Genomic DNA, 25558 nt, shown 5'->3' with positions numbered 1-25558 from the left:
TGGAAATTGATTGTAATCCTGATTTTGCCCGAGGCTAGTTTGACAAGCTTTCAAGCTGGCAAGTTAGCTGCAGTCAGAGCATTTCACAAAAGTGAGCTCTAGAAAAACACCACCCCAAGTAAACTTCATGAATCTAAACAAATTAATATAGAACTGGATTATATTTACATTGGACATGAAGTTGATGTATCATATTTTACACCAAAAAATTGCATTAGAAGGAAATAATCAATACTAAGCACGAAATTGAAAGAAATTGAGTTAGCATACAAAACACTGACACTTGACAGGCCCATCAATTTTTAATGGGCATGAATAGAAAACAACCTCTGTTTTGTGGCTGCTGAACCTCAGAAAAGATATTATGAAACTTTACGTTGAAAAATCACATCATCATCTGGGATTTGGCCCCCGAAACTTGTGACTGCTACATGCTCACCATTCTTTAGTATTGTGATCATTTCCTACTTCAGTTCTTTCCCCAATTTTGGGGTTCTTTCTCAATCATGTATAGGAGATCCTGGACAATTTCAGACATTGGTGGCCTGAATTCTGGCTCAGGCTGCAAAATGATCAGAATACAAGTTGGTTTATTTTCTCTGGATGAGGCAAAGCAGTGCCAAAAAGGGGGGAAAAAAAAGGGTAATAAAAGGAGAACAAAGCACGCTATATTACAAAATAATTAAACTGACAGTTGATCAATGGGAAATTAAAAAGGGCATATGACCCAAAAACTGTGATGACATTAGGTTCGAGTATCGATGTCCATTTTCAAAGAAATACTCTTTAAAAGGTACACCAACTCTGCAAACAAACCATGCAAGCAATAAGCAGTGATGTTTAATCATTACTTCACAGTCACCACAGATTTGAATGTTGTCTAGTAAATATTCTTTCACAAAACCTTAGATGAGTTAATCACATGCAATTTATTTATTGCTCAATAGTCTTCAGAGCCAGTGCCTGAACATTCCTTTTTCCAAATTCCCTCACACACACCACCCTATTAGAGGTTTTTACACTAAGAGGGAGTTGTGCTTTTCACGATGATTACTAATTTCTGTTCTACCAATCAACACAAGCAAGCATATCAATCTAGAGAATTCAGAGGCCTGGGTAATGCACACCCAAAATGATATTTCAAGAACTATTTAGTAAACATGTCTCAAAATGACACAGGAGACAAATCAAAAGAAAATGAAAACAGACTCACCTGAAGACATAAGGAAATTATATCGGCAAAGTGTGATAAAGACTTGGAAGGATAGGATCCTTTCAGAGAGGGATCGACCATCCTTGATAATGCATCAATATCATGAAGCTGAGGAGCTGCCCATCTAACAAGGAATTGCTCCGTTCGAGGACGTGACCTAGATATTTTTTTTGTATATTAGAATACATCATTGTAGTGAAACCCAAAATTTTAGACAAGACAAATAGCTTGTTTGGGAATATGCAGCTGAAAAGAATTACAATGAAACAAAAAATTCTCTTGAATAGGATTGCAAACCTGTCATAAGATCGTCTTCCTGTGAGGAGTTCTAACATTACAACTCCAAAGCAGTAGATATCACTCTGGTAAGTATAACTTCCCAACTCAAGTTCAGGAGCAACATAACCTTGTGCAGAGAGGAGGTGTCCTGTCAACTGAAAATCAATTGTCCAATATCAGAAAGCTTAATAATCACAAAAAAAAAAAGGGGTCAGCCCTGTAGCTAAAATTAAATGGATTCTATGATATACTTGTAATTTAATAAATTTTACTTTTCACCTTTCCAAATGCAATTGTTCCCACTTAACCTAGTGCCCCACTTACTGGTGACTAATTACCTTTCAGCAGCTTAGAATGACAATCATTACTTTTTTTTTTTTTTTTGTTTGATAGGTAGACTGACAATCATTACTCATACGGTTCACGCATATTGGTCCACAAAGCCTCCAACAGAAAGTTAGGTTCAGGATTAGATCTAGTTAATTAATTTTCAGAGAGCCTCAATTTTGCAGAAAAATATGCACTACCAGATAAGATTCTGTCCAACAGTTCTAAATTATCAAATATTTTCCAGTTTACATAATCATAAAGCAAAAAATGAAGTTAATAGAAGGAAGACAACGAGTTTAATTTTCAAATTTGAGTTTGATACTTTCGATGGAAATTGATAACAGGCATAATATTTTCAGCACTTCCCCATTACCACAAAGTCCCCAAATGGGAACCATCATACCCAAACAACAGTCACTGCCTGGCTGTGTGCAAGATAAAACAAATACTGACCAAGTTTTGATGAGTAAAAGACACATGATCACTATCACCAACCCCAAATCCTTTCCAAACACCCAAAAGTATTGAACCTTGACATCATTGAAATCATTAATTCCATTCTTCTTGAGAATTCTTTGGCGTACAACTTTCATGCAAAACTTTCTTACTTCTTGAATTTGAATTAACTGGTGTCTCCTTAACTCAGCTAAACCAAGCACAAAATCAAACTATAGGTTCTCTAATTTAATAACATACTTAAAAAATAGTAGCTAAATATGTTGTGACTTGTCATAACAGACATAAGAATGTATGAAAAGGAATTACCCCATTGGCAGAGCCAGATGATAGTAGAGGAGCCAAACCACAGTCTGAGATACATACTGAAAGCTCATCATCAAGGAGAACATTGGCAGACTTGAAATTATGGTGCACAACAAGTGGCCGACAGACTTCATGCAGATACCTTTGCAACAAAACAGGTAGAACTTAGTTTCCAAGAAATAATTACCTATTAAACATTGGAGGCACAAGCCTCACAACCTGCACAAGCATGCAAAAAAGAGTTGGAAGTTCCCATTCAGCTGTCATCTCTCAATTCACCTATATATAAGAGGAATTAGGAAGATAATATGCTTCAAACCTCCTACACCTAAGATTAGTGGCCATCTCAAAAGATAGTCTGAATGCCTAGATTTAGTGAGTTGATTGTTCTACTTACTCCAGGGCTCTTGCAGCTCCCAACGCTATCCGGATGCGTGCACTCCAAGAAAGTTTGCTGTGGATCTCATCCTCCAAGTGCAGTGCATCATTAAGTGTACCATTTCTGCAATATTCATGCACAAGCAGCCGTTGTCCATACTCAGCACAGTAGCCCACAAGCTTCACAACGTTGACATGTTGAAGTTTAGAGATGCTTGACACTAGATTAAGAAATCCATCATCACTCAGCTGCCTGGAAACAGCAGGCTGCAATTTCTTGACTGCCAATAGCTGTAAAGAATTGAGATACAGGAATAAATTCAAAGGTCTCAACATTAGGCGTAAGTGGATAGGGAAAAGAAAAGGACCAAGCATTTGACCAACAATCCTACCCTCCTCCATCCCCACCCTACAACAATCAATTAGTTTTCAGCAGCTGGTACACTAACCTTGACTCAGTGGTGAAGAGAATTCTTACAAAACTGAGTGAGAAAAAAACAACTGACAAACACAATCCTCAAGGTATTGGATGCAATCTAGCAGGAGGGCCACTCAATATAACTGCCATAAGAAAAGTAGTTCATTCTATGTCTATACAATGTTTACCTTTCCATCAGGAAGCTCAGCTCTATAAACGCTTCCAAGTGTGCCTTCTCCAATAAGATTTCCTTGAGAAAAGCTATTTGTATACTGTTGAAGCAATCCAACGGAAAAATAGCTTACAGAAATTTGAGAGCTCAAACTTTTGAGAGGATGACTCCTAATAGCCATTCCAGCAGGCACAGATGGCTTCACCATGGCCTCATCAACAGAGTTATGTGGGAGAACTGGTGGAAGTGGTGGTGAGGGCAGCAGAGGCATGTTATTCACACCCCACTCTGTCATGTCAATCTTATGATCCTTCTTATGCCTTGAGATTGCATTGATTGTCTTCCCATCCCTCTCCTGTTCATCCTGTGGCTTTGAACTTAAACCCACTTTTCTATGATCTGTTCCATATCCATCCTGTGGCCCCATAACTACCTCTGTGGTAACTGTTACAAGAATGCAAAAGACTGTTTGTCAAGCAAAAACAGGAATATATATATATATATATATATATATATATATAGTAACAAGAAACAAAAGATGGTTTTACAAAGCTTTTGAATAAAAGATGAGAGAGAAAAGAGTTACCTTTCTCCATTTGATTATTAGATTGTAGCAAATATTCCTTGTATTTAGGATTCTTTGTTGCAAAAGCACCCAGTTTATCCCTACTGGTCATTTTGTAAGTCACTTGCCTGCCTCCGCAGCATCTTGACTTAAGAAGGCATAGTCCTAATGCAATTGCCGCAAGCAGTATAACCCCAGCAATCGATATCCAAACGATCCTTTTATTTGTAAAAAAATTGCTTGATCCTGGAGGAGTTAGTGTTTCAGGTGAAGATGCTGTCCAATTAGCAATTTCAAGAGATGGTGGTGGCATAGCTGGAGCTGATGAAGGGGGCAAAGTCGGGGGTGAAGTCGGGGGAGGTGGAAGAATTGTGGTGTTAAATGGGTTTCCATCTTTTCTGAAAAGCAGATTCTACTGTTACCACAAGAACCATAAAACCAACAAATAATACCATGCAATCAAAGATGATGGAGAAAATTAGAGAAAATTAGTCAAAGGCACATGTAAATGTTCCAACTGAAAGCAAAATTACATCGAGGCTATTGATATTTCCTGTTAGAATAAGATATTCGTAACTAAAATCATCATCCTACATTTTCCATTCAGGCTTTGATCTTTTTACTTTGGAAAATGAATCTTTGTATGCTTTATAATATTCTATGTGCTGAGTTAATTACTTAGAGGCCAAAGAATAAACGAGAAGACCTATATTTGAGAGAGAGAGCTAAATGAGAGATGTTTCAGACCTTAAAAAAAATAATAAAAAATAAAATCATGTTAACTAGAAGTACCCATTCTACACAATTTTTTTCCCAAATTTAAGGTATTTATGTAAAAAAAAAACCATTGGCATCAGAAACCAAAAAACAAAAATAAATAAATTAAAAAAGAAAACACCTCAACCCTGTGACTTCACCTGAAATTTGGAATACTCAGCAACTTCGCTGGTATAGGCCCAGAGAACAGATTGTTCTCTATGTTCCTGCATAACAAGGAATAATAAGGTGTGAGGAAGAAAGTAAGCAAGAAGTTTTGATCAAACAGTAATTTGAAAATAACCAGCAGTAAAATTTTCTAAGAAAATATGATTTCAATTGAAGATTGAAGGCACAGAACAGGCAAGAGGGTTACAGTTCGTTTAGGGGAAGATCCTGCAAAACATCAAGGACTCCAGAAATTTGATTGTTCTGCAAGTGCCTGAAATCCAAGAAATCCATATAATTCATGGAGATAGAAGATGTTTACGGACAAGAAACCTTATAGTGAATTTACGCACAATGTGGTAAGAGCTAACAAATTTCCCATTGAAGGAGGCAGTTGACCACTCAAACTGTTACTTGACAGATCCCTGCACCACGATATATCATCACTACAACCATAAAAAAATATAAACACAAAGACGAATCTAGCTGATTTAAGAAAATGCCTACATATTTATCAAACTCGTAAGCTGCTGAAAGGCATCTGGTATTCCTCCTGTTAGATGGTTATTGTTTAATGACCTGAAGGAAATGAGAACTAATATTTATATGAAGAAACAAATCAATAAAAAATAACAGCTTGTTGTGAAGAGAGGTGGAAGTTGAACAAAACTTACACGGCAGACAATTGAGTAAAAGAAGACAAATTAACAGGGATGCTTCCACTGAACTGGTTATCTGAAAGAAAACTACAACATGCAAGAGAAGAAATGTGGCTCATTTAAGGCAGTAATTAAATAAGGATACTTTGTAAATGCCATGCTAAGATCAGCTAAATAAATTACGGATATCAAAATAGAGGTTAAAACATACAGTTGCATGATCGTAGGGGGCAAATTGGATGGAATGCTACCTCCAATGTGGTTGTTGCTCAGATCCCTGCGTTAAAAAAATAGCACAAAATGTATCATAATACATCCATAGTTGTTAACTCGTAAAACGTATCGTGTATCGTTTTTCTATTTTTCTATATCCTGTATCATATCGTATCATGTATCGCAAGTTTTTCTATATAGTAAAAGATAAAAAGAAAAAATAAGTATATGTGTATATATCTATTTAAAGTATGAAGTATAGAGTAGTATATAACCAAATTTTATGGAAGATAGTAGGATCTAAAAAGTTAAACTCTATCATATCAAATCAAAACATTGAATGTTAAAGTTTTGACAAGTTCAAATTAACAAAATATGACTTTAATATATAGATTCATCACATAATCCACAAAAATAAACTTCTTTAATTTTTAACTATGATTTTTAGTTCCAAATTCTAACTAGGCATATGCTCTTATCACATTGTATATATATATCCCTTTATGTGTCATCTTCAAAGTTCCATCTTTTAAGGTTCATCATCATTCATTTTCCACCAAAAAAAGAAATAAAAAAAGTTAATATATTAAGTATAAATTTTTATTCACTAATCATCATCACTTTCACTGTGAACATTCAAACCATTCAAATGAAAATTCTTCAATATTCATTGTAAAAATAAACTTCCTTAACTTATAATATAACATTTGACAACAAGATTGTAACCTCTCATATAAGATTATTTTACTTATTTCTCCTTTTTATAATCAATTTTTAATCTTTTAGTATATTTTAAACAATTAATGTAATAAATTCTTTTAACCAAAAATAATAAATTGATTTTTTTAAAAAAAGATACATTTTAAAATAAGATACAAATTGTGATACATGTCAATTTCCATAAAAAATGTATCATATCATTGAATCACATCATGTATCGTAAGTTTTTAACAACTATGAATACATCCATAGAAAGGATATTTGAAGCCTTCAAGAACATAAACAAATGCAAGTTCCCCATGATGTCCAGTAAATGAAAGTTTGGCTATGCAGAACACATGATAGGGAGATCACGCGAACAATAAGATAACTCTTAAGTTGACTCAAAAACAAGAAATCCAAAATCAGCCAGGATGATATTTGATCATTCCATAGAACCAACTGCTACTTGTCCTGGTTAGGTCAAGTCAACAATTTGACAGTGACTACGCTTTAGAACAATATGACTATACATGATCGAGGCTTGTTACTAAGAGCAGGGTATGAGCTAATAGATCCAACAGGAGGCCTACAAAATGATTAATGTTTTTCTTATAGACCTTACCCCTAATCCATGTGATGGTAACATGAAGATGACTCAAAGCATTCAAGAAAATGTCACTTACATCTGTATCAATGATGTAAAAAGATCCAAGTTCCCGCTCAATTCTCCTCCCAAATTTGCACCATTAAGAATTCTGTAGATACAAACCACTCAGAAAATTTGACTAAAAGATTTGTTGTTAAACATCAACTATGAAAAATGATCTGACATACAATCCCGTAATGTTTGAATTGACACATTGGATGCCTTGCCAACCATCCAAGCATGGGTCTCCTCCAATAGGAACCCATCCAGGAAGAGGAGGGTAGCCTAAAGCAACATATAAGCTATTTACTGCAGTAACTGAAAAAAAAACAAACAAAAAAACAAAAAAACAAAAGAGAAAAAACGAATCAGTCAAAAAATTAAAATATTCAATATAAACTTGCATCATGGTTTTTAAAATTAGGTCAGAGTGTCTACCAAACATCGGGTTTCACAGCCAATCTGAGAGCAAATTTGGTCGGCCAAAAGCCCAACTGAAAATTTGGAAACTTGGGTGAAACTATTAAATTTTAGGAAAAGCATTTCAACTTTCTCAATTAGTTAGGCTAAGCAGTTGGGAAAAAACAAAATCCTTAAAATGATCCACCAACCAGTTAAAAAGTTAGAAATCTTCCTTCTGTCCAAGATTAGACTGAAATTTACCAACCTAAACCAAGTTACATTCAGGCCCAGAAAGATTGGACTAAAAACAGTGCCCTTGAACTTCCACGTAAACACAACTTCAATTCAGATTCCAAAAACATCAAACTAAAACCCAACATAACAATGATACATAAACAAAACATAACCTAGCATCAGGCTACCAAATCATACTAAAACCAAACAAAAAAATTAGGAAACGCGAACACTGTAGTTACCATCGCGCAGGTCAGTGTATCCGCTCGAAATCCGGACAGATAATATCACTACCAACCCCAGGAAAACACGCGCACACCTCTCCCAGTTCGAATGACCCATCCTAAAAGCCCGCCTGAAGCCAACAGCTTTCTCTTCTCTTGGAAAACCCAAACCAAACTCCTCGAATTCCAACCCTAAAACAACATCAAAAGAAATTTTCATAAAAACAAAACAAAATCCACGCTTACGTACAGAGTTTCAGTAGCAGAACAAACCCCACAGAATTGATGGATGATCGATGCAGAAAACAAAACCCTAACCCTGTAGAGAGATTAAGCGAGTGAAGAATCAGCAACCTCTGGTTTTTGGGAAGCAAAAGGTGTGAGCAGTAGAGAGCCAAAAGCAAATATTTTTGAAAGCGGAATCTTTTAGTCAATTCTGGGCCCACGCTTTCCCAACGTTACCATGATTCTAGAGAAGTCTTGTATATGTTTTTATTTTAAAAAATAAATAAATTCAATTGTAATCATTTTTCACCCCTATCTAATAAATTTTTATTCATATCTTTCAACTTTCATTTGTGGGACTCCTTACCTTTTTTTTAAATGGATATGTTTGCTTTTTATAGTATTTTGTTAGCCGTCATTCTTGTTTGGGAATTTCTATTTATGTAGATTTAATATTCTTTTATGAAAAAAATAAAAATCATTTACAATGTACTAGATTATGAGTCACAATTTATGTTGGTAAATCACGTTCATATCATGTTAGAGACTAACCAAATCCGACACCAATAATAATTATTTTAAAAATATAAGGCAGATACTATCAAATTATTAAATAGGTAAATTATTATGTGACTTATTTAATAATTAGATATTCTTATTTAATAATCATGTTAAATTACATACGACATATCTATGATTTAATTAATTAATTAATTTAAAATAATTTAAATAGTTTAGAGTTATAAATTAATAAATCGGTGAATTTGAATCAAATTCATGTTATATACATTAATGAAAAAACTACTTGTTCATAAAACATTATCAAACCTTATAAGTATCGTTTTCTACTTTTTATTTCTTACTTGTTTATTTGAAATGGTATATAACAAATAATATATTATCATCGAATAATATATGATAAGTCTGTATATATGAAAATCAAATATAATATAAGAAATATTATCTTGTTTAAATAAGGACATATAATAGTTCATACATACAACATAATTCTCCAAGCATAAAACAATAAATTAATTTTGTCTAATGATCTTCAAGTATAAAAACATAAATAATTACTATCTAATTTGTTGTAGAAATTTAATCATAAAAATACAAATATTTGAATATGAAAATATACCTTGATTACAGATAGTTGTTGAATACAAGTTTGTTGACAGTAGGGTAATGAATACAAAGAACTAGAATTTCTGAACTAGAATTTCTGAAAGAGGAAATTACAAAGGCAAGAGAAATAATTTTTTAGAACACTACGCTTGCACTCTTGAACTATCAGGATTTCCAACACTTTCTTACTCTCCCAAGTTTTGCCTTGTGAGAAAATTAGTTTTGCTATTTATAGACGATGAAGTCGGACTTGAGTCTTTTTGAGTCTTCATTCTTGATAAATTTTTGAAATCCGTCACCACGTGTTCAAGCCTTGTTTCTTGAAGTATGCAGAAGGAGAAGAATTTTCTTTTCTTGTCAGATGACTTCAAAAGAGAAAAAATTCTCATTATTTTCCCTTTCTCCACCTTGGTTGCATTTTGTAGTAGTAGACAAAAACTACTATTCACTACTATTCATTACTTTTTGACTTTTGATTTTTTATTTATTTGTTTATTTTTACATTTTTCACAATTCATTCTTTACATACTTTTCACAATTTTTTTTTTTTTACTGGATAAATATAAGGGGACAAATGTACAAATATGCAAATGTACAAAAGATTCTTTATATCTCTTAACTGAGCATTTCTAAGAGATATTTTTCAAAGCTTTGTTGAGCTTCTTTTTCAATGACATACTATTTTTTGTACTTATCAACAAGATAAGTAAATTGAGTTTGGAACAAAAGAGGAACTTCTGAAAAATTAGTTGCAGAGATGATTTTTTGAATATTGTATTCAGCAATGTGATTATAGTTAGAAGAACTATAAATCTCATAATCAAGATTTCTTGCGATCATTCTTGACCTCTAATGTTTGATGTTTTTTTAGACTGAATTTAGTACAGAGCAAAGAGATCTTTGTACCAAACAATTGATATTTTCTCTTATTGGCTTTAAGAATGATGATATGTTAAGTCAAGTAAACTCCTCCATCATTTGACCATTCAAAAGGCTTGCTTTTGATAACGAATTAAACTGATTTGAAATCTTTGATGAAGACATTTAAAACACAAACTGCTAACTTTCTTTCAAATCCATCAATTTGATCAAGATGGACGAAAATTAGTTGATAAAAAAACTCCATAATCCATGAGGAGAGAAAAAGTTCGTTCTATTGACTTATTATTGAATTTGATGACTATCGACTTATAACTGTCTAAGTTAATGTCGACTTTGCAAATACTGTAAGTAAGAGTACACTTACAGTCATGCATTTCTAATGAAATTTCCTTACACAAAGGATCAATATTTGGACAATCATTATAAGTGTTGTCATAATGAGAAATCCAAGTGAAACTCATTCCTTGAATAATAATTCCAAATGTGTTACAATCAGCAAGAAATCACATGATATACTATTTCTTTGCTTCCCATATAGATTGAGTCTTTTGACTGATTATTTGTCTAAGGTATTGAGGAAGATTCAAAATCTTTTGCTTGAAAAATGAAAATCTTGAATTTTGAAATTCTAGGCTTTTATCAAAAAGTGTTGAAAAATAATTTTGAAAAGATTTTGAAAATGTAGCTTTAGATTCTTCTGCAATTTTCCTGCAATTAAAACTTTCAAGATCTGTATTCATTAGGATGCAATGCATTTCATAACTTGAAGGGTTAGAACATGTGGGTGTTTTCTTTTTTTATAATTGATTTATTTGAAGTTTTTGATTTATTAGGATTAAATTTTAAAAACTTCTTTTGAAATTTTGACTTTGTTGAGGGTTTTTTTTTGCCTTTTGTATTACTTTTTTTATTTTTTATTTTTGAAGGGGTTATTATTGTATCATAACCATGATATGAACAAAATTTTCCTAATTTTTTTTACTATCTTGTTTTTCTTTTTTTCATTTGACTCTTTAATTTGAGATATGTATAAAGGGTTAAACCTTTATTATTGATGAAAGTAATTAATTCTCCATATGTTAATGACTCATAGAGAATTTTTCCATTATGAATATTTCTTATTATTTGTCTAACATTTTCTGCAAATAAAGTGGGTAAACCAAATATAAATTTTTATTTCCAATAATAACTTCCACAATCATGTCTTTACATAACTTTGACTAAAAACATATCTTTATATCACTTGAAATATTGAAGTTTTTGACATCTAAGATTATTAAGGGTTTCAGAACTTCTTTCTTGAAAATAGACTAGATCTCCTATGAAATGTTTTGTTATTGCAAATATTAATGTATTGACAACAATTTATTTATAAGATTTGACTGACGTTCCTTTTTATTTGATTATTGTTTTTTTGCATTTAATATGTATTCTCTATCATTTTGACTCAGATAATGATCCCACCAACCTTTAAGTAAACTAGTGAATCCTATGACTAAGGCACCGATAACATGAAAGTTATAATTACTAGTCTTGATTCTACAAGCACTATCAACCATAATCATTTCATGAAGTAAATTAATTATTTAATGTTCACTTATTCCATCTCTATTCCATTCATAAAAACTACTACCATCATAACTAGCAGCTAATTGATAATTTATTTTTTCTAATTGAACATTAGAGAAAAAATAGGGTTTTGAATAATAATTTTTTCTACTTACAAAATTATTAGAAATTGCATTAACCGTTGTAGGGGGTTTTACCATTGAATCATGAGACATTTTGAACTATTCTTCTATTTTATTGATTTCTGATTTTCTTTTTGTTATAGTTGGAATTTGATTTTTATTTTGATTAATATCATTAATACTGAGTTTATCTAATTTAAGTTGTATTTCTTTTAACATTGTTTATGCTGGTGTTGCTAATTGAATATTTGATTTTGTAGCATTTATAGGAATAATAAAAGGTTGTTTTAAAGTCTTGAAAGATGATGATGATGATAAAGTTGAAGAAATTTAGATTTTGATGATGTTTCTCCTATTCTCCCTCCCGGACAGAAAAAAACAAAAATTGAGAAATTTTTGTTGTTTGTTGATTTAAATGTTGAAGATAATGATTTGTATAATTTAATTGTTGTTGAACTTGTCTAATATATTTGTAAATTATGGGACTTTGTTCATCTTTAGTTCTTGAAATTTTGAAGGGTGAGGCAGAAATTGAATTGTTATCAAAATTAAATTGATGATTATTTAAGGGTGGTTGGGAACCATTGTTGAAATTCTTTGAACATTTTCTGTATGTTTTATTGCTTATTGATGTCCTTCTTCATTTCTTAAAGTTATAATTTGTTTTCTTTATTTTCTAAGTTGGAAAAACCAATAGAAAAAATGAATTGTCATTTTATTTTGATTCATATGTTTTTCATATTGTTTTCTTAATGCATTTATAGCTTGAGGAGGAAGTGTTTGAAAATAAGCTATTTTAATATTATTATAAGGGACAAAATAATATGATTTTATCCATTCTACATTATGAGTAAAATGAGTCATTTTATAATTTTTCTTATGAATAATATTGACTTGATTAGGATACATATCTGAATGAGTAGGTGACACAGGAGGAGATTCTTATTATTGATATACAAGAATAGAAATTTTTTGAGTAAAATCAACATCATTTAAGCTTGCATTCGAAGTAGAAGGTCTCATAGACACAAAATCTTGATTAAATGAATATCTAGAAGTTGAACTAAATTCTATTTGAATGGTACCATATGTATGTTGTATAATTTTTGAAGGAGTTGTTAAAGGTTTAATAGGTTTTGGATGAGTTGAATCTTTTAATTCCCATTGACCTCCTCAAGTAATTTAATTCCATTTTAATTTTTTAGGAACAAAAGTGGAGTATTGTTAGGATTATATTATAATAATAATATTTAATATTTAACTGATTGACACCTTACATTTTTTTTAAATAGATATGTTTGCTTTTTATAGTATTTTATTAGCCGTCCATTATTGTTTGAGAATTTCTATCTATGTAGATTTAATATTCTTTTATGAAAAAAAAATAAAAATTATTTACAATTGACTAAATTATGAGTCATTATTCATGCCGGTATATCACGTTAATATCATATTAGAGACTAACCAAATCCGACACCAATAATAATTAAGTTAAAAATATAAGTTCAGATACTATCAAATTATTAAATAGGTAAATTATCATATGACTTATTTAATGATTAGATATTCTTATTTAATAACCATGTTAAATTACATAAGACATTGATTTATTTATTTAAAATAATTTAAATAATTTAGAGTTATAAATTATTAAATGGGTGAATTCGAATCAAATTCATGTTATATACTTTAATAAAAAAACTACTTGTTCATAATTATCAAACTTTATAAGTACCCTTTTCTACTTCTTATTTCTTACTTGTTTGTTTGAAATGGTATATAACAAATAGTTTAATAATCAATATATTATCATCAAATAATATATGATAAACCTCTATATATGAAAATCAAATATAATATAAGAAATATTATCTTGTTTAAATAATATTTAAATCAAATATAGTCTAGAAAAATTTAGTTTGAATATCCCAAGGCTACCCATCGCCTCAATTAAAAAAGGGAATGCCACGTCATACTTAAAAAATTCTATGTGTAACTTTTATCTTCTTTATTCATTTTATATATTATTTTAATCCTCCGTCCTATCTTTTCCCTTTGTCCAGTTGTACTTGTCCTTAATCACCCAATCCACTAGACCATAATCAAAGAGAAAAGTATGAGGGTGGAACCCCACAAATATCATATGATTATACAAAGATTGCCATAATTTTTGGTTCAACTTTAAAAAAGTGACTGGGTCTATGATTTAGATGGGGGTTTAAACTTTAAAGTGGGTCAGATTCAATTGCTCCCGCCCTTAAAACCCTAACCTCCACCAACTTTTTGGTGGTAGGCGTGTGACCAGTGACCACCATACAAATGTTGTTAGCAAGTAATAATCAACCAACAATTCACCCCCACTGAAAATCACCTTCCTCGCACAGGGGCCGTTGCTTTAACGAGACGCTGAATGATCGACGACATAGGGCCATTGCTTAGAAGGGGGGCATCCTTTTTCCATTACATTCCTTTTAAATTTGTTTGTGTCATTCCTTCCTTCACTAACTTGTAGCAATCAATCATCTACGCGTACAGGTATAGCTGTCTTCTCCCAGAATCGTTGGATGCCGAAGATTTTCCTTATGGGACGTTTGGGAACTGTTTTTTATAACAATTTTTTTAAATAAAAAAATAAAAGTAATTTGATAACTTTTTCAAAAAATAATTATGAAAAATAATTTTTTAATAACCATTTTAAAAATTGTTATTTGATTTTTATAAAATAAAAATTTAACATTTTAAAATATTTTTAGATATATTTAAAAAAAATTACAGTCTACATATTTATATAATTATTTTTTAAAATAATCATTCAAAAAATAACATAAAACATCTCAAAGATGTTATCCAAAAAAACACAAATAAAAAATAATTTTTTGTTACAAATTGTGTTTTTTTATTCTAAATTAAAAAATAGTTTCCAAACAAATTTTTAATAATTAAAAAACCATTTTATATTTAAAAAAAACAAAAAATATATTATTTCAAAAAACATCATTTAATTATTATCACTTATATTTTTTAAAAAATTGTTTTAAAAAATAATTATATAAAAACATGTATAATAATTAAAAACAAAGTTTCAAATATAAAATTTATTTTGAAAATATTAAAAATAAGTTTAAAATATTTAAATTTTTAAATAAAGTTTTATTTTATAAAATATTAAAAAATGTTGTTAAAAACTATTGTTAGATGTTTTAAAAAACGGTTACATATTGATTTTTTGGATTTTTTAATAATTAAATGGAGATATTTAGCCATAATTTCGATATTTTGGATTTTTAGATATTTAGCTGATAATTTCGATATCCGGACCTGTGAAAAGATTTTATCAAGATTTTTTTGATATTTTTTCCGATAATATCCGATTTTCCCGAAATTTTATGGGTAATTTTGGATTTTTTTTCAATAATCTGGGATTGGTTACGTGGGTCAAAAACATGGAATGTTTGATTTTAACAGATTATTAAAAATATAAAACCTCGAGTCTTTATTTATATTTTATATATTAATTAAATATAAAATATATATAAATTTGTAAGTAAAATTCTAAATATATTTTTTAAAAAATCACATATTATGACCCCGCATTTCGTCACTAACCAAAATTGACTGACTGATTTTCTCATTCATCATAAGTCTATATGCAGCATCAAACGGAGAACCATCCGCGTCCAAACAATACATGTCCAGGTAGGCCATCCAAGCAGCTTTGCCACTGACCTAGGATAATTCTTTCAAATTAATCATGCCAGAACTTAAAATAGTGTCAGATAGTTGCTTTGAAACAATTGGAGCTTCCTCAGCTGGCCTACTAGGCCAGACAAGTGGAGAACAAATTGGAGGCATGTAGAATTCTATAGCTGTCGAACCTTCATCAGGTGACTCCTTTGGTGGTGTCATGACCTCCATCTTAACAACAACCAACATGGTAGTGCAACCAATCTATACTAGTGCTGATCTATCAGCAGAAGCAACAGCCCCAAAGGCAAGGCCTGTATCTCTAGCTCTTCCAAGTGGCCTGGCATCATCAGCCAATTTTGATTTATCATTCAGTTCTTTCCACCTTTGCACAACCTAAGCCCTGTCAGCCTGGAGAGAATCTATCAGTAATTTGCATCGTTCTACTTCAGCATTCCAATGTTGGAGCTGATCATTGAGTAAAGTATGAGGTCGAGATGAATACACCTATTTGTCATCCTTCAGTTCATTCTGTAGATCTTGCTACTGTTTGGACAAGATTAGATTATCTTCCTGCACCTTATGGAGCTCAAAAAGACGGTCAGTTGCCAGTATCTTTGTTTCCTCAACTGAATCCTTCAATTCTCTGGAATCCATTGTCCTGTCTGCATGCTTTTCAGGGGACAAGCTTCCATTTATAGCACCCTGAATTGGGGTATGCACCAACAGATGCTACATCATTTTGCATTTTCAGATTAACTAGCTTTCTTCTACTTTCTTCAAGTTCTGCCATGCTTTCTTCCAGCTCACCTCACTGTAGGGACCCCTCCCCCTGATGACACGTGGCGCATATCCCCTGATGGCACGTGGCACGCAATCTTATCCGGATCAAACTCATCTGGATCTTCCTAAGAGTACACGTGGCGCGCTTCTCCTATCTAGACTTCCTCTAGGAGAGGCACACGGACACTCGCAAGCATCACATCCGGGCAAATCGTCATGTCACATCCGGACGATCGACATATCCTATCCGGATATGTTTTGTTCGGATCATTGATTGAAGTAGGCAAGTCTTGCACGTCATCACAACAGCCTACCATGGCCCACGTTCCGCCACCTGCAGAGTGAAAGGACAGGAATGAAGTGACAGCAAGTCACTTCCCACGATCTCTGACAGTCACGGCGCCTCCCACGATCTCTGTCAGCCGCCCGTAGGGTGATGATGGTCCTGCCACCACCTAGTGGCATCATGACAAAGCCAAAATATCTCCCTACCATTAAAGAGGGAAACAGAGCTTCTGGTACTACATATATGAACCTTCGCACAAAGAGGAAGGTAAGCTTGCAATACCTAGTAAAAGGCCAACTGATTTATCTCTCTTACCATGACTGACAAAGCCATCGGAGGGTGTGTCCAGACGCCCTGTCCGGACGCCTTTTGCAGGGATGATTGAATCAAGAATCTATATTGGTTGAGATCGTGCGTCCACCCATTTGGAAACTATGTGGATCACCAAGGACGCGAGGTCTCAACATTGGTGCCGTATGTGGGAAAATTACTGATTCAGTCACTAGCAAAGATGGCCACACCTTCCCGAAGCCGTTCATCTGGTAGGGGACAAGAAGATAATTCTGAGTGGCGCCGAGCCATCGAAAAGAGACAGTTGGCAAGCGAACGACAACTGCAAACTCTCCTCTAGGAAACAATAAAATTAAGAAAAGAAAACGCGGTGCTACGCATTCAGGCTTCATCGACGGGGCCTCTCCCTCATCAGCATTCAAGAAGCCAGGTAGCAAACTCAAGGCCAAAGCCAGAGTTGATATACCCTGAAACGGCGGGAGCAGTCCCTGGAACATGCAACGCTAGGCCACGTGAGCCACACACACCCATGCCTCAAGCTCCCCATGACGAAAACTCAGACTCTACTCGTTTCTCGTCTAAAAGACAACGTGACAGAAGATCCCAGTTGTCGGGCGCGATGCGTGCAAGACTGGGCCCCCAAGAGCCTGGTAGGCCAAGGCCACCAATAGCCACCACATGGGGAGTGCACCATGATCCTACGGTCACCCCTATGCCACAAAACGTTCTCCCGCACCGTGACCCCTTGGTCACCCCTATGGTGCAGGATGTTCCCCCACACCAAGCGGCACGACAAGTTGGGAGAAACCTCCTAAATGAGCCACCCATTGGCTCCATCAGCAAAAGGCTAGACGACATGCTCTCCACGCCTTTTTGCTCTCATATCATTCATTACGAGCCCCCAAGGGGATTCCTCGTACCCAAATTCTCCGCGTATGATGGGTCCAGCGACCCCTTCGATCATATCATGCATTATCGACAGCTCATGACTCTCGATATAGGCAACGACGCGTTGCTATGCAAAGTATTCCCCGCCAGCCTACAAGGGCAGACCCTCTCATGGTTTCACCGCCTACCTCTCAACTCTGTTGATAATTTCAGAGACTTATCGGAAGTCTTCGTGGGACAATACCTATGCTCCGCTCGGCATAAACAAAACATCAGCACTCTGCAAAACATAAAAATGAAGAACAATGAGTCCTTAAGGGAATTCGTGAAGCGGTTTGGTCAGGCCGTCCTACAGGTGGAAGCTTGCAGCATGGATGCTGTCCTACAGATATTCAAGCGAAGTGTCTGTCCAGGCACCCCATTTTTCGAATCACTCGCTAAGAAGCCTCCCACGACGATGGGCGACTTGTTCCAGCGTGCCAACAAATACTCAATGCTCGAGGATGACGTACGAGCAGTCACCCAGCAGCAAGTCTTGGTTGCCGGACAGACATTCAAAAGTGGTGCGGAGAGGAGTGCCAAACTTCCAAACAGGCCAAGGCCATCCGATTGAAGGCAGGAAGGGCCGAGTCGCCCAGAAATGCCGCCCCTCACACCCCTCTCCATAACTTATGAGAAGCTTCTCCCTTTGATCTAAGACATGTCCGATTTCAGGTGGCTTAGACCCCTTGGAACGGACCCATCCAGAAGGGATCATACTAAAAAATGCGTCTACCACAAGGAGCATGGCCATACAACGGAGACATACATGAGCCTCCAGTATTTAGTGGAAAGGCTTATAAAGGCTGGACATTTGAGGCAATACCCCCGCTCAAACGCCAGAAATAGAGACGCTTCCCGGAATCACGACTCTGGAACCCCCACGGTTCCAGCCGCCCCTAAAGCCGTCATAAACTACATTAATGGAGACCCATCGGATGAGGAATACGACTCCAAACGAAAAAGACAGAAATTGTTGCGGGAAGCAATGGCGCGTGAGCGTATCAACTCCATTCGGCCTAGGGTAACTGGGGGGGCCCCCGCCCCATAGACGGGACAATCATTTTCCCACCAGTAGACCCCACACGGATATTGCGACCACACCGCGATGCCCTCATTCTAGCCTTGGGGATAGACAAGTTCGACGTAAGACGCATCTTAATTGACCCAGGCAGCTCAGCCGATCTGGTGCAAGCATCGGTGATAAGCCACATGGGACACAATCTAGTTGGTCTCGAAAACCCTGGACGAATCTTGTCCGGGTTCAACGGGGCATCAACCATTTCCTTGGGAGACATTGTGCTGCCAGTCTAAGCTAGCCCAGTCACTCTCAACATTCAGTTTTCGGCGGTACAAGATTTATCACCCTTCAATGTTATCTTGGGGCGCACATGACTGCACTACATGAAAGCCATCCCCTCCACATATCATAAGATGGTAAACTTTCTTACCGAGGATGGGCAAATCAACCTGTATAGCAGCCAGTTAGCCGCTCGCCAATGCTACCAGATAGCGCGAGAAGCAGGGACCAGCCAAGAGGACAAACCCCTCCCTGAGTCCACCCACGCTCTTGACCAATAGCAATCACTATGCCCGACGGACAAAGATCCCCGGTAGCGGATCCCTTGCAAACAATCCAAATTTCGGAAGAAGGTACTCACCTTACGTATACCAGTTCCCTCTTGACTCCTGAGGAGATCCGGAACATTCAAAACACCCTCCGACAAAACCATGATGTTTTCTCATGGGCGCATTCAGATATGAAGGGAATTCACCCCTCCATCGTCTCTCATAAACTTAACGTCTTACCAACATCAAAACCCATCCGGCAGAGGGTTAGACGTTTCCACTTGGACAGGCAAAGGATCATCCAGGATGAGATTGACAAGTTGCTGGAAGCCAGATTCATCAAAGAAGTAGAGTATCCGGACTGGTTGGCAAATGTAGTAGTGATACCCAAAAAGGAAGGCAAATGACGGGTGTGCGTCGATTACACCAACCTCAATAATGCATGTCCAAAAGACAGTTTCCCTTTGCCACGAATAGATCAAATTGTGGATTCCACCGCCGGGCAAGGGATGCTCTCCTTCTTGGACGCCTTCTCTGGATACCACCAAATCCCCATGGCCCCAGCTGACGAAGAAAAAACAGTCTTCATAACACCACACGACCTCTATTGCTACAAAGTCATGCCATTCAGACTCAAAAACGTTGGCGTCACTTATCAGAGATTGATGACAAAGATATTCAAACCTCTAATCGGCCGCACAGTAGAAGTATATATTGACGATATCGTGGTTAAAAGCAAAACCCGAGAGGAGCATGTTCTCCACTTGCAAGAAGTTTTTCACCTCTTGAGGAAATATGGCATGAAGTTGAATCCTTCTAAATGCGCCTTTGGTGTAAATGCTGGCAAATTCCTGAGATTTATGGTCAGCCAAAGGGAGATAGAGATTAGTCCAGATCAAGTCAAGGCAGTCATGGAAACACCACCCCCCAGAAGCAAGAAGGAGTTACAGTGCCTCACAGGCAAGCTTGTTGCGCTAGGGCGTTTCATAGCCCGCTTCACTGATGAACTACAACCCTTCTTCTTGGCAATCCGCAGGGCGGGAGCAAGCGGGTGGACAGACAGCTGTCAAAACGCTTTCGAAAAAATTAAGCGTTGCCTCATGGAACCACCCATTCTAAGCAGCCCCCTCCCCAGAGAAAAATTGTATATGTACCTGGCTGTGTCAGAATGGGCAATTAGCGCTGTTCTATTCCGTTGCCCATCGCCTAAGGAATAGAAACCTATCTACTACGTCAGCAGAGAGTTAACAGACGTAGAAACTAGATATTCAAAAATGGAACTAACGGCCTTAACTCTTCGAAGTGCCACCCAGAAACTCTGTCCATACTTCCAAGCCCACCCGGTGGTCGTGCTAACTGACCAACCCCTTCGCAACATCCTGCACAAACCAGACCTAACCGGGAGAATGCTTCAATGGGCCATAGAATTGAGCGAATTTGGAATCGAGTTCCAACCCAGATTGTCCATAAAAGGCCAAGTGATGGTTGACTTCGTGCTGGAATACTCCCGAAGGCCCATCCAACACAAGGAACGAAGCGAAGAAGAATGGTGGACTTTGCGAGTCGATGGAGCCTCCCGATCGTCAGGATCCGGGGTAGGGCTCCTGTTGCAATCCCCAACTAGAGAACATCTGGAACAAGCCATCCGACTAGGATTCCTCGCCTTTACCAATGAAGCCGAATATGAGGCCATCCTATCCGGAATGGATCTCGCCCTAGCTCTATCCATCTCCAAACTCCGGATCTATAGTGATTCCCAACTCGTGGTAAGACACGTCCAGAAGAAATACGAAGCTAACGATGCGCGCATGGCACGATATCTGGCTAAAGTAAGGGACACCTTACAACGATTCGCCGAGTGGACGATAGAAAAAATTAAGCGAACTGAAAATGGGCACGCCGACGCCTTGGTAGGCATAGCCGCCTCCCTTCCCATCAAAGAAGCCATATTGTTGCCTATACATGTGCAAACCAACCCTTCCGTCACGGAAGTCTTCACTTGCAATACTATTGAGGTAAATCAAGCAGATAGCCAAGAATGGACGAACGACATTATAGAGTACCTTCGGACAGGTACCCTGCCCGAAGACCCCAAACAGGCACACAAGGTCTGGGTACAAGCCGCCAGTTTCACCATGGTTGGGGGCCACTTATACAAACGGTCTTTCACAGGTCCCTACCTTCGATGCCTAAACTATTCAGAGGCCCTCTATGTATTAGCTGAATTACACGAGGGAGTATGTGGAAATCATGCTGGAGGACGATCTTTAGCACATAGGGCCCATTTGCAAGGATATTACTGGCCCACAATGAAGAAAGATGCTACAGCCTATGTCAAAAAATGTGACAAAAGTCAAAGGCATGCCCCCATTCCACATATGCCATCAGAGGCATTGAAACCAATTTCAGACCCTTGGCCCTTCGCGCAGTGGGGCATGGACATAGTGGGACCCCTCCCAGCCGCACCTGCCTAGAAGAAATTCCTGTTCGTCGCCACGGATTACTTCAGTAAATGGGTGGAAGCTGAAGCATATGCTAGCATCAAGGACAAAGATGTCACCAAGTTCGTATGGAAGAATATCATTTGCCGCTTTGGAATTCCCCAAACCATCATAGCTGACAACGGTCCACAGTTTGATAGTAAAGTTTTCCGGAATTTCTGTTCAGAACTAAACATCCGGAACTCATACTCCACCCCACGTTATCCTCAAAGCAATGGCCAAGCGGAGGCCACAAACAAGACACTGATAACTGCCTTAAAAAAGAGGCTCGAGCAAGCCAAAGGAAAGTGGGTGGAAGAGCTACCCGGCGTCCTATGGGCTTATCGAACCACACCCGGACGTTCGACAGGAAACACTCCCTTCGCCCTCGCATACGGTATGGACGCAATCATTCTTACAGAAATAGGGCTACCCATTATCCGGACTGAGGCAGGAAGCCAGGATGATGCGAATGCAGAGTTAGGAAGAAACTTGGACTGGGCAGACGAAGTAAGAGAAACTGCATCCATTCGGATGACAAACTATCAACAAAGGGCATCAACTCACTACAATCGCAAAGTAAGGCCCATAAGCTTAAAAAATGGTACGCTGGTCCTTAGAAAAGTTTTCGAAAATACCGCTGATATAGGAGGAGGAAAGTTCCAAGCCAACTGGGAAGGCCCCTATATAGTGTCTAAAGCAAGTAAAAGTGGAGCCTATCATCTACAAAAGCTAGACGGGACACCATTGCAATGACCATGGAATGTATCTAATATAAAACAATATTACCAATGAAAGATGAGACAAAAGATAGAAACGCAATTTGAATAAGTATATTTTATTGATACTTGTGAAAAATTACATACAAAGAGTTCTCCGGACTACAAAATACAGAGAGAAGATAGCAGTAAAAAAAATTATTACAAAAAGAAAAGCTCTCATTGAGCAGGCTTGTCGCACAGCTTCTCCTCTTCACCCGGGGAAATTGAAGGGACGTCCCGCTTGATACCATGTTTCTTCATACAACAGCGATAGTCGAAGAAGTACATTTCATCTACTTGTTTCTGGTAGTCCGCTTCAAGTTCCTCCATTTCTGCAGCAAACTCGACCTCCAGCTCCTCTTTTTGCGCTAATAAACGCAGTTGCAAATCATTTCTTTGCTTTTTCTCAATAGATACCTCCGTCCAGAGTTGGCTCACCTCCTCCCTCAAGAGGGCCATCTTGTCCTCCGCCTCAAGCAGGCGGGCGTCCGTAGATTCCTCCCAACTCTTTGCCTCAGCAAGCTCTACCCGGAGAGCCTCGTTGTCCTCTCGAGCAGCGGATAAACTGGCTTCGCCCTGCTCCAGTCTCAAGCGCAGTTTCTTTTCATCGTTTTTTCGCTGAGAGACGAAGGCCTTCGTATAATTAGCAGTTCGCAGCAGGTCAGAAAAAAGATCACGTTGTTGAGCCATGCCGCGAATGCCACTCACCAGCTGCAGAAAAAACACACAAACAAGAAGAACAAAGTTACAAACCATGCGACAAACACATCAGTGTGGTGAGAAAAATCAACAAGTAAAATATACCATTTCCACTACTTCGAACATTTTTGCTGAAGGCGTAGCAACGTCTGAGCCGGATGGAATCCGTTTCAGCATCTCCTCCATCTCCGCGTAGCTGAAAGGGCTAGCGGAGATGCAAGCTGCATCATCAACAGGACTTCCCCCTGATGAGACATTAAGGTGTGACTCCTCCTCCGGATTAAGGGCCCCATCATTCCCGGTCGGCTGGGTCTCTCCGGGTGAAACCCCATCCGGGACCAGCACCGAGGTGGCTGGGTTCTCTTCTTCCGCCTCCGTCTCACTACCCGTCGGATGATCCTCCTGGACGAACGAGCAGCTGACTTCGATGGTTTCCAAGAACCGATCCTGAAGCCGCCTGACGAGGCTAGACTTCAAGTCACGCGCCGAACGCGACCTCCTCGTAGCTGGTCCCTTCACCGGTACAAGGGCATGAGGGCTTGGCTCGCAATGAGACAAACCTTGACTTTCTGCCCCCATTTCTGCCGATGGAGGTGTCGAATGAGGCAAGGTTGTAGCACAAGGGGTCCCGGCTGCATCCGCATCCGGATAGGGAGAGCCGAGCTGATTTATTGAAGTAGCCTCCTCAGCCAGAACAGCCAGACGTCCAGCCACTCTCAGTGAAGGCCCCGAATGGTTCAGACCCGCAAGATGTCCGGAGCCGCTTGAAATAGAAGGCATGAGGGGATTTTCTGGCTCTCTTATTGTTAATCCCCTTACAAAAGTGACCGGCGGTGGTACAAACTCCTTCGGGGGAGTTGGGAGTTTTATTTTTTTTCCTTTATTAAGGACCAACTTCCTCTTCTTTTTCGTTGGAGAGTCAGCAGGTGGAGCAGACACGGGCCGTTTGCCACCCGGAGCCTTCCGCAAAAGCCCTTCTTGTTTTTTCTTCTCCCGCTTAGTGAGACGGACTTTGGTGTTCGGGTGTCTGCCTTCCGCACCTCCGCGTAGAATGGAAGGTCTTTTAAAACATAATGTTCCCCAGGCACTACCTTCTTTGGCAGCTTCCTGGGGAGAATATTGACAATATATGTTTGGCGCTCCCGAACAACGGACAGCAGGTTCTGCGCAGTAAGCAACGTCTTATGATGCCTCTCAACAGCAGTAATCTCAAATAACTTGTTTAGACGAGCGAATGACACTTTTTCTACCCACTCGACTACGCGACCCCTCTTGTCCGGACCTGCGTTATCAACAAACAAAGACATTAAGCCATCTGATAAACCCCAACAAGAAAAACAACAAAACGAATGTCGGACAAACCCCGCAAGCTGTCTTACCCGGAAGCACCAACGAATGGTTGGGGGAAAATGGCCTCTCCGAATGCTCCAATAGCCCCGCCCAGGCACCCCGGACCAGCACATGTCCCTTCGCTCCTCCCTTCGTCGAATCCGACAGCTCAGTCACCAGTTGAAGGGAAGGCAGATGGGCAACCATGCTAAAAATTTCCCTTCTTCAGGGAGTAGACAAAAAGAACCTCCAGCAGCAAGAGGTCTAGGTTGAAAAGCATGCTTAGGATGCTGCATCCCATCAGCACCCGGACCATATTAGGGTGGATGTAAACTGGAGGAATCTGAGTGAAGTGAAGGAATTCCTTGAACAGCGACGAAAGGGGGAATCAGAGCCCAGCATTAAATTGCTCCTTGGTGAACACAATGGCATGGTCCTCCGACTCCTCAGTCGATACGACCTCTCCATCTATAAGTTCCACAAGCACGCCATTTGGAATACAAAAGCGCTCACGAAACTCCTTTACACTCAACTTATCCATAGATTTCTCGGCATGAGCATCGCTGGACGAACCAGGTGAGGTAACTTCCTTGTTGGCAGACATTTTTTAGCCTAGGGATGAAACAGAATCTACATGGAAGAATTCCAACAGTCAAACACAATAAGCCAACCCCACAAACCTCAAACTCCACCCCAAAGACGATT

At 37.7% G+C, this 25558-nt stretch overlaps 3 protein-coding genes across 5 annotated transcripts; 2 read left to right on the top strand and 1 right to left on the bottom strand.

The window, feature by feature from the left end:
- Positions 1–119: 119 nt before the first annotated feature.
- LOC117924165 (protein STRUBBELIG-RECEPTOR FAMILY 1-like) lies at positions 120–9549 on the bottom strand. Of its 3 annotated transcripts, XM_034842745.1 has the most exons (18): positions 9485–9549; positions 8395–8440; positions 8140–8313; positions 7450–7579; positions 7299–7370; positions 5912–5977; positions 5716–5787; positions 5549–5620; positions 5395–5466; positions 5250–5315; positions 5035–5100; positions 4139–4515; positions 3569–3996; positions 2982–3253; positions 2588–2726; positions 1511–1647; positions 1214–1370; positions 120–562 (listed from the first exon to the last, which is right to left on the bottom strand). In XM_034842745.1, exons 3-18 carry the CDS (start codon positions 8237–8239, stop codon positions 470–472), a joined length of 2319 nt encoding a protein of 772 aa, XP_034698636.1. In that variant the 5' UTR covers positions 8240–8313; positions 8395–8440; positions 9485–9549; the 3' UTR covers positions 120–469. The 3 variants fall into 3 exon arrangements, with proteins under 3 accessions (XP_034698636.1, XP_034698635.1, XP_034698637.1); XM_034842744.1 differs by lacking the exon at positions 9485–9549 and having other exon boundaries at positions 8395–8528; XM_034842746.1 differs by lacking the exons at positions 8140–8313; positions 8395–8440; positions 9485–9549 and adding an exon at positions 7700–7748.
- Positions 9550–18676: 9127 nt separating this feature from the next.
- Positions 18677–19066, top strand: LOC117923164. The gene has a single exon (XM_034841401.1). The coding sequence runs from the start codon at positions 18677–18679 to the stop codon at positions 19064–19066; it is 390 nt and encodes a 129-aa protein (XP_034697292.1).
- Positions 19067–20858: 1792 nt separating this feature from the next.
- Positions 20859–22820, top strand: LOC117923162. The gene is made up of 2 exons (XM_034841400.1): positions 20859–22012; positions 22094–22820. The coding sequence occupies exons 1-2, from the start codon at positions 20859–20861 to the stop codon at positions 22818–22820; spliced, it is 1881 nt and encodes a 626-aa protein (XP_034697291.1).
- The last annotated feature ends 2738 nt before the right edge of the window (positions 22821–25558 follow it).

This window comes from Vitis riparia, chromosome 10, assembly GCF_004353265.1.
Source record: "Vitis riparia cultivar Riparia Gloire de Montpellier isolate 1030 chromosome 10, EGFV_Vit.rip_1.0, whole genome shotgun sequence".
Lineage (NCBI taxonomy): Eukaryota > Viridiplantae > Streptophyta > Magnoliopsida > Vitales > Vitaceae > Vitis > Vitis riparia.
Note: the sequence above shows the minus strand (reverse complement) of the source record. Positions and strands in the feature narration are given on the sequence as shown.

What these genes read in the sequence shown, in the direction of transcription:
- LOC117924165 (XM_034842745.1), bottom strand. Translation starts at nt 8,239, where the DNA reads ATGGGTCATTCGAACTGGGAGAGGTGTGCGCGTGTTTTCCTGGGGTTG. An exon ending in TTTACATCATTGATACAGAT is followed by an intron (nt 5,978 to 7,298) that starts GTAAGTGACATT and finishes TTTTTAACGCAG; the next exon opens with GGATCTGAGCAACAACCACA. An exon ending in CTGAGTATTCCAAATTTCAG is followed by an intron (nt 4,516 to 5,034) that starts GTGAAGTCACAG and finishes TCTGCTTTTCAG; the next exon opens with AAAAGATGGAAACCCATTTA.
- LOC117923164 (XM_034841401.1), top strand. Translation starts at nt 18,677, where the DNA reads ATGTCCGATTTCAGGTGGCTTAGACCCCTTGGAACGGACCCATCCAGA.
- LOC117923162 (XM_034841400.1), top strand. Translation starts at nt 20,859, where the DNA reads ATGGAACTAACGGCCTTAACTCTTCGAAGTGCCACCCAGAAACTCTGT. An exon ending in GACCCTTGGCCCTTCGCGCA is followed by an intron (nt 22,013 to 22,093) that starts GTGGGGCATGGA and finishes GGATTACTTCAG; the next exon opens with TAAATGGGTGGAAGCTGAAG.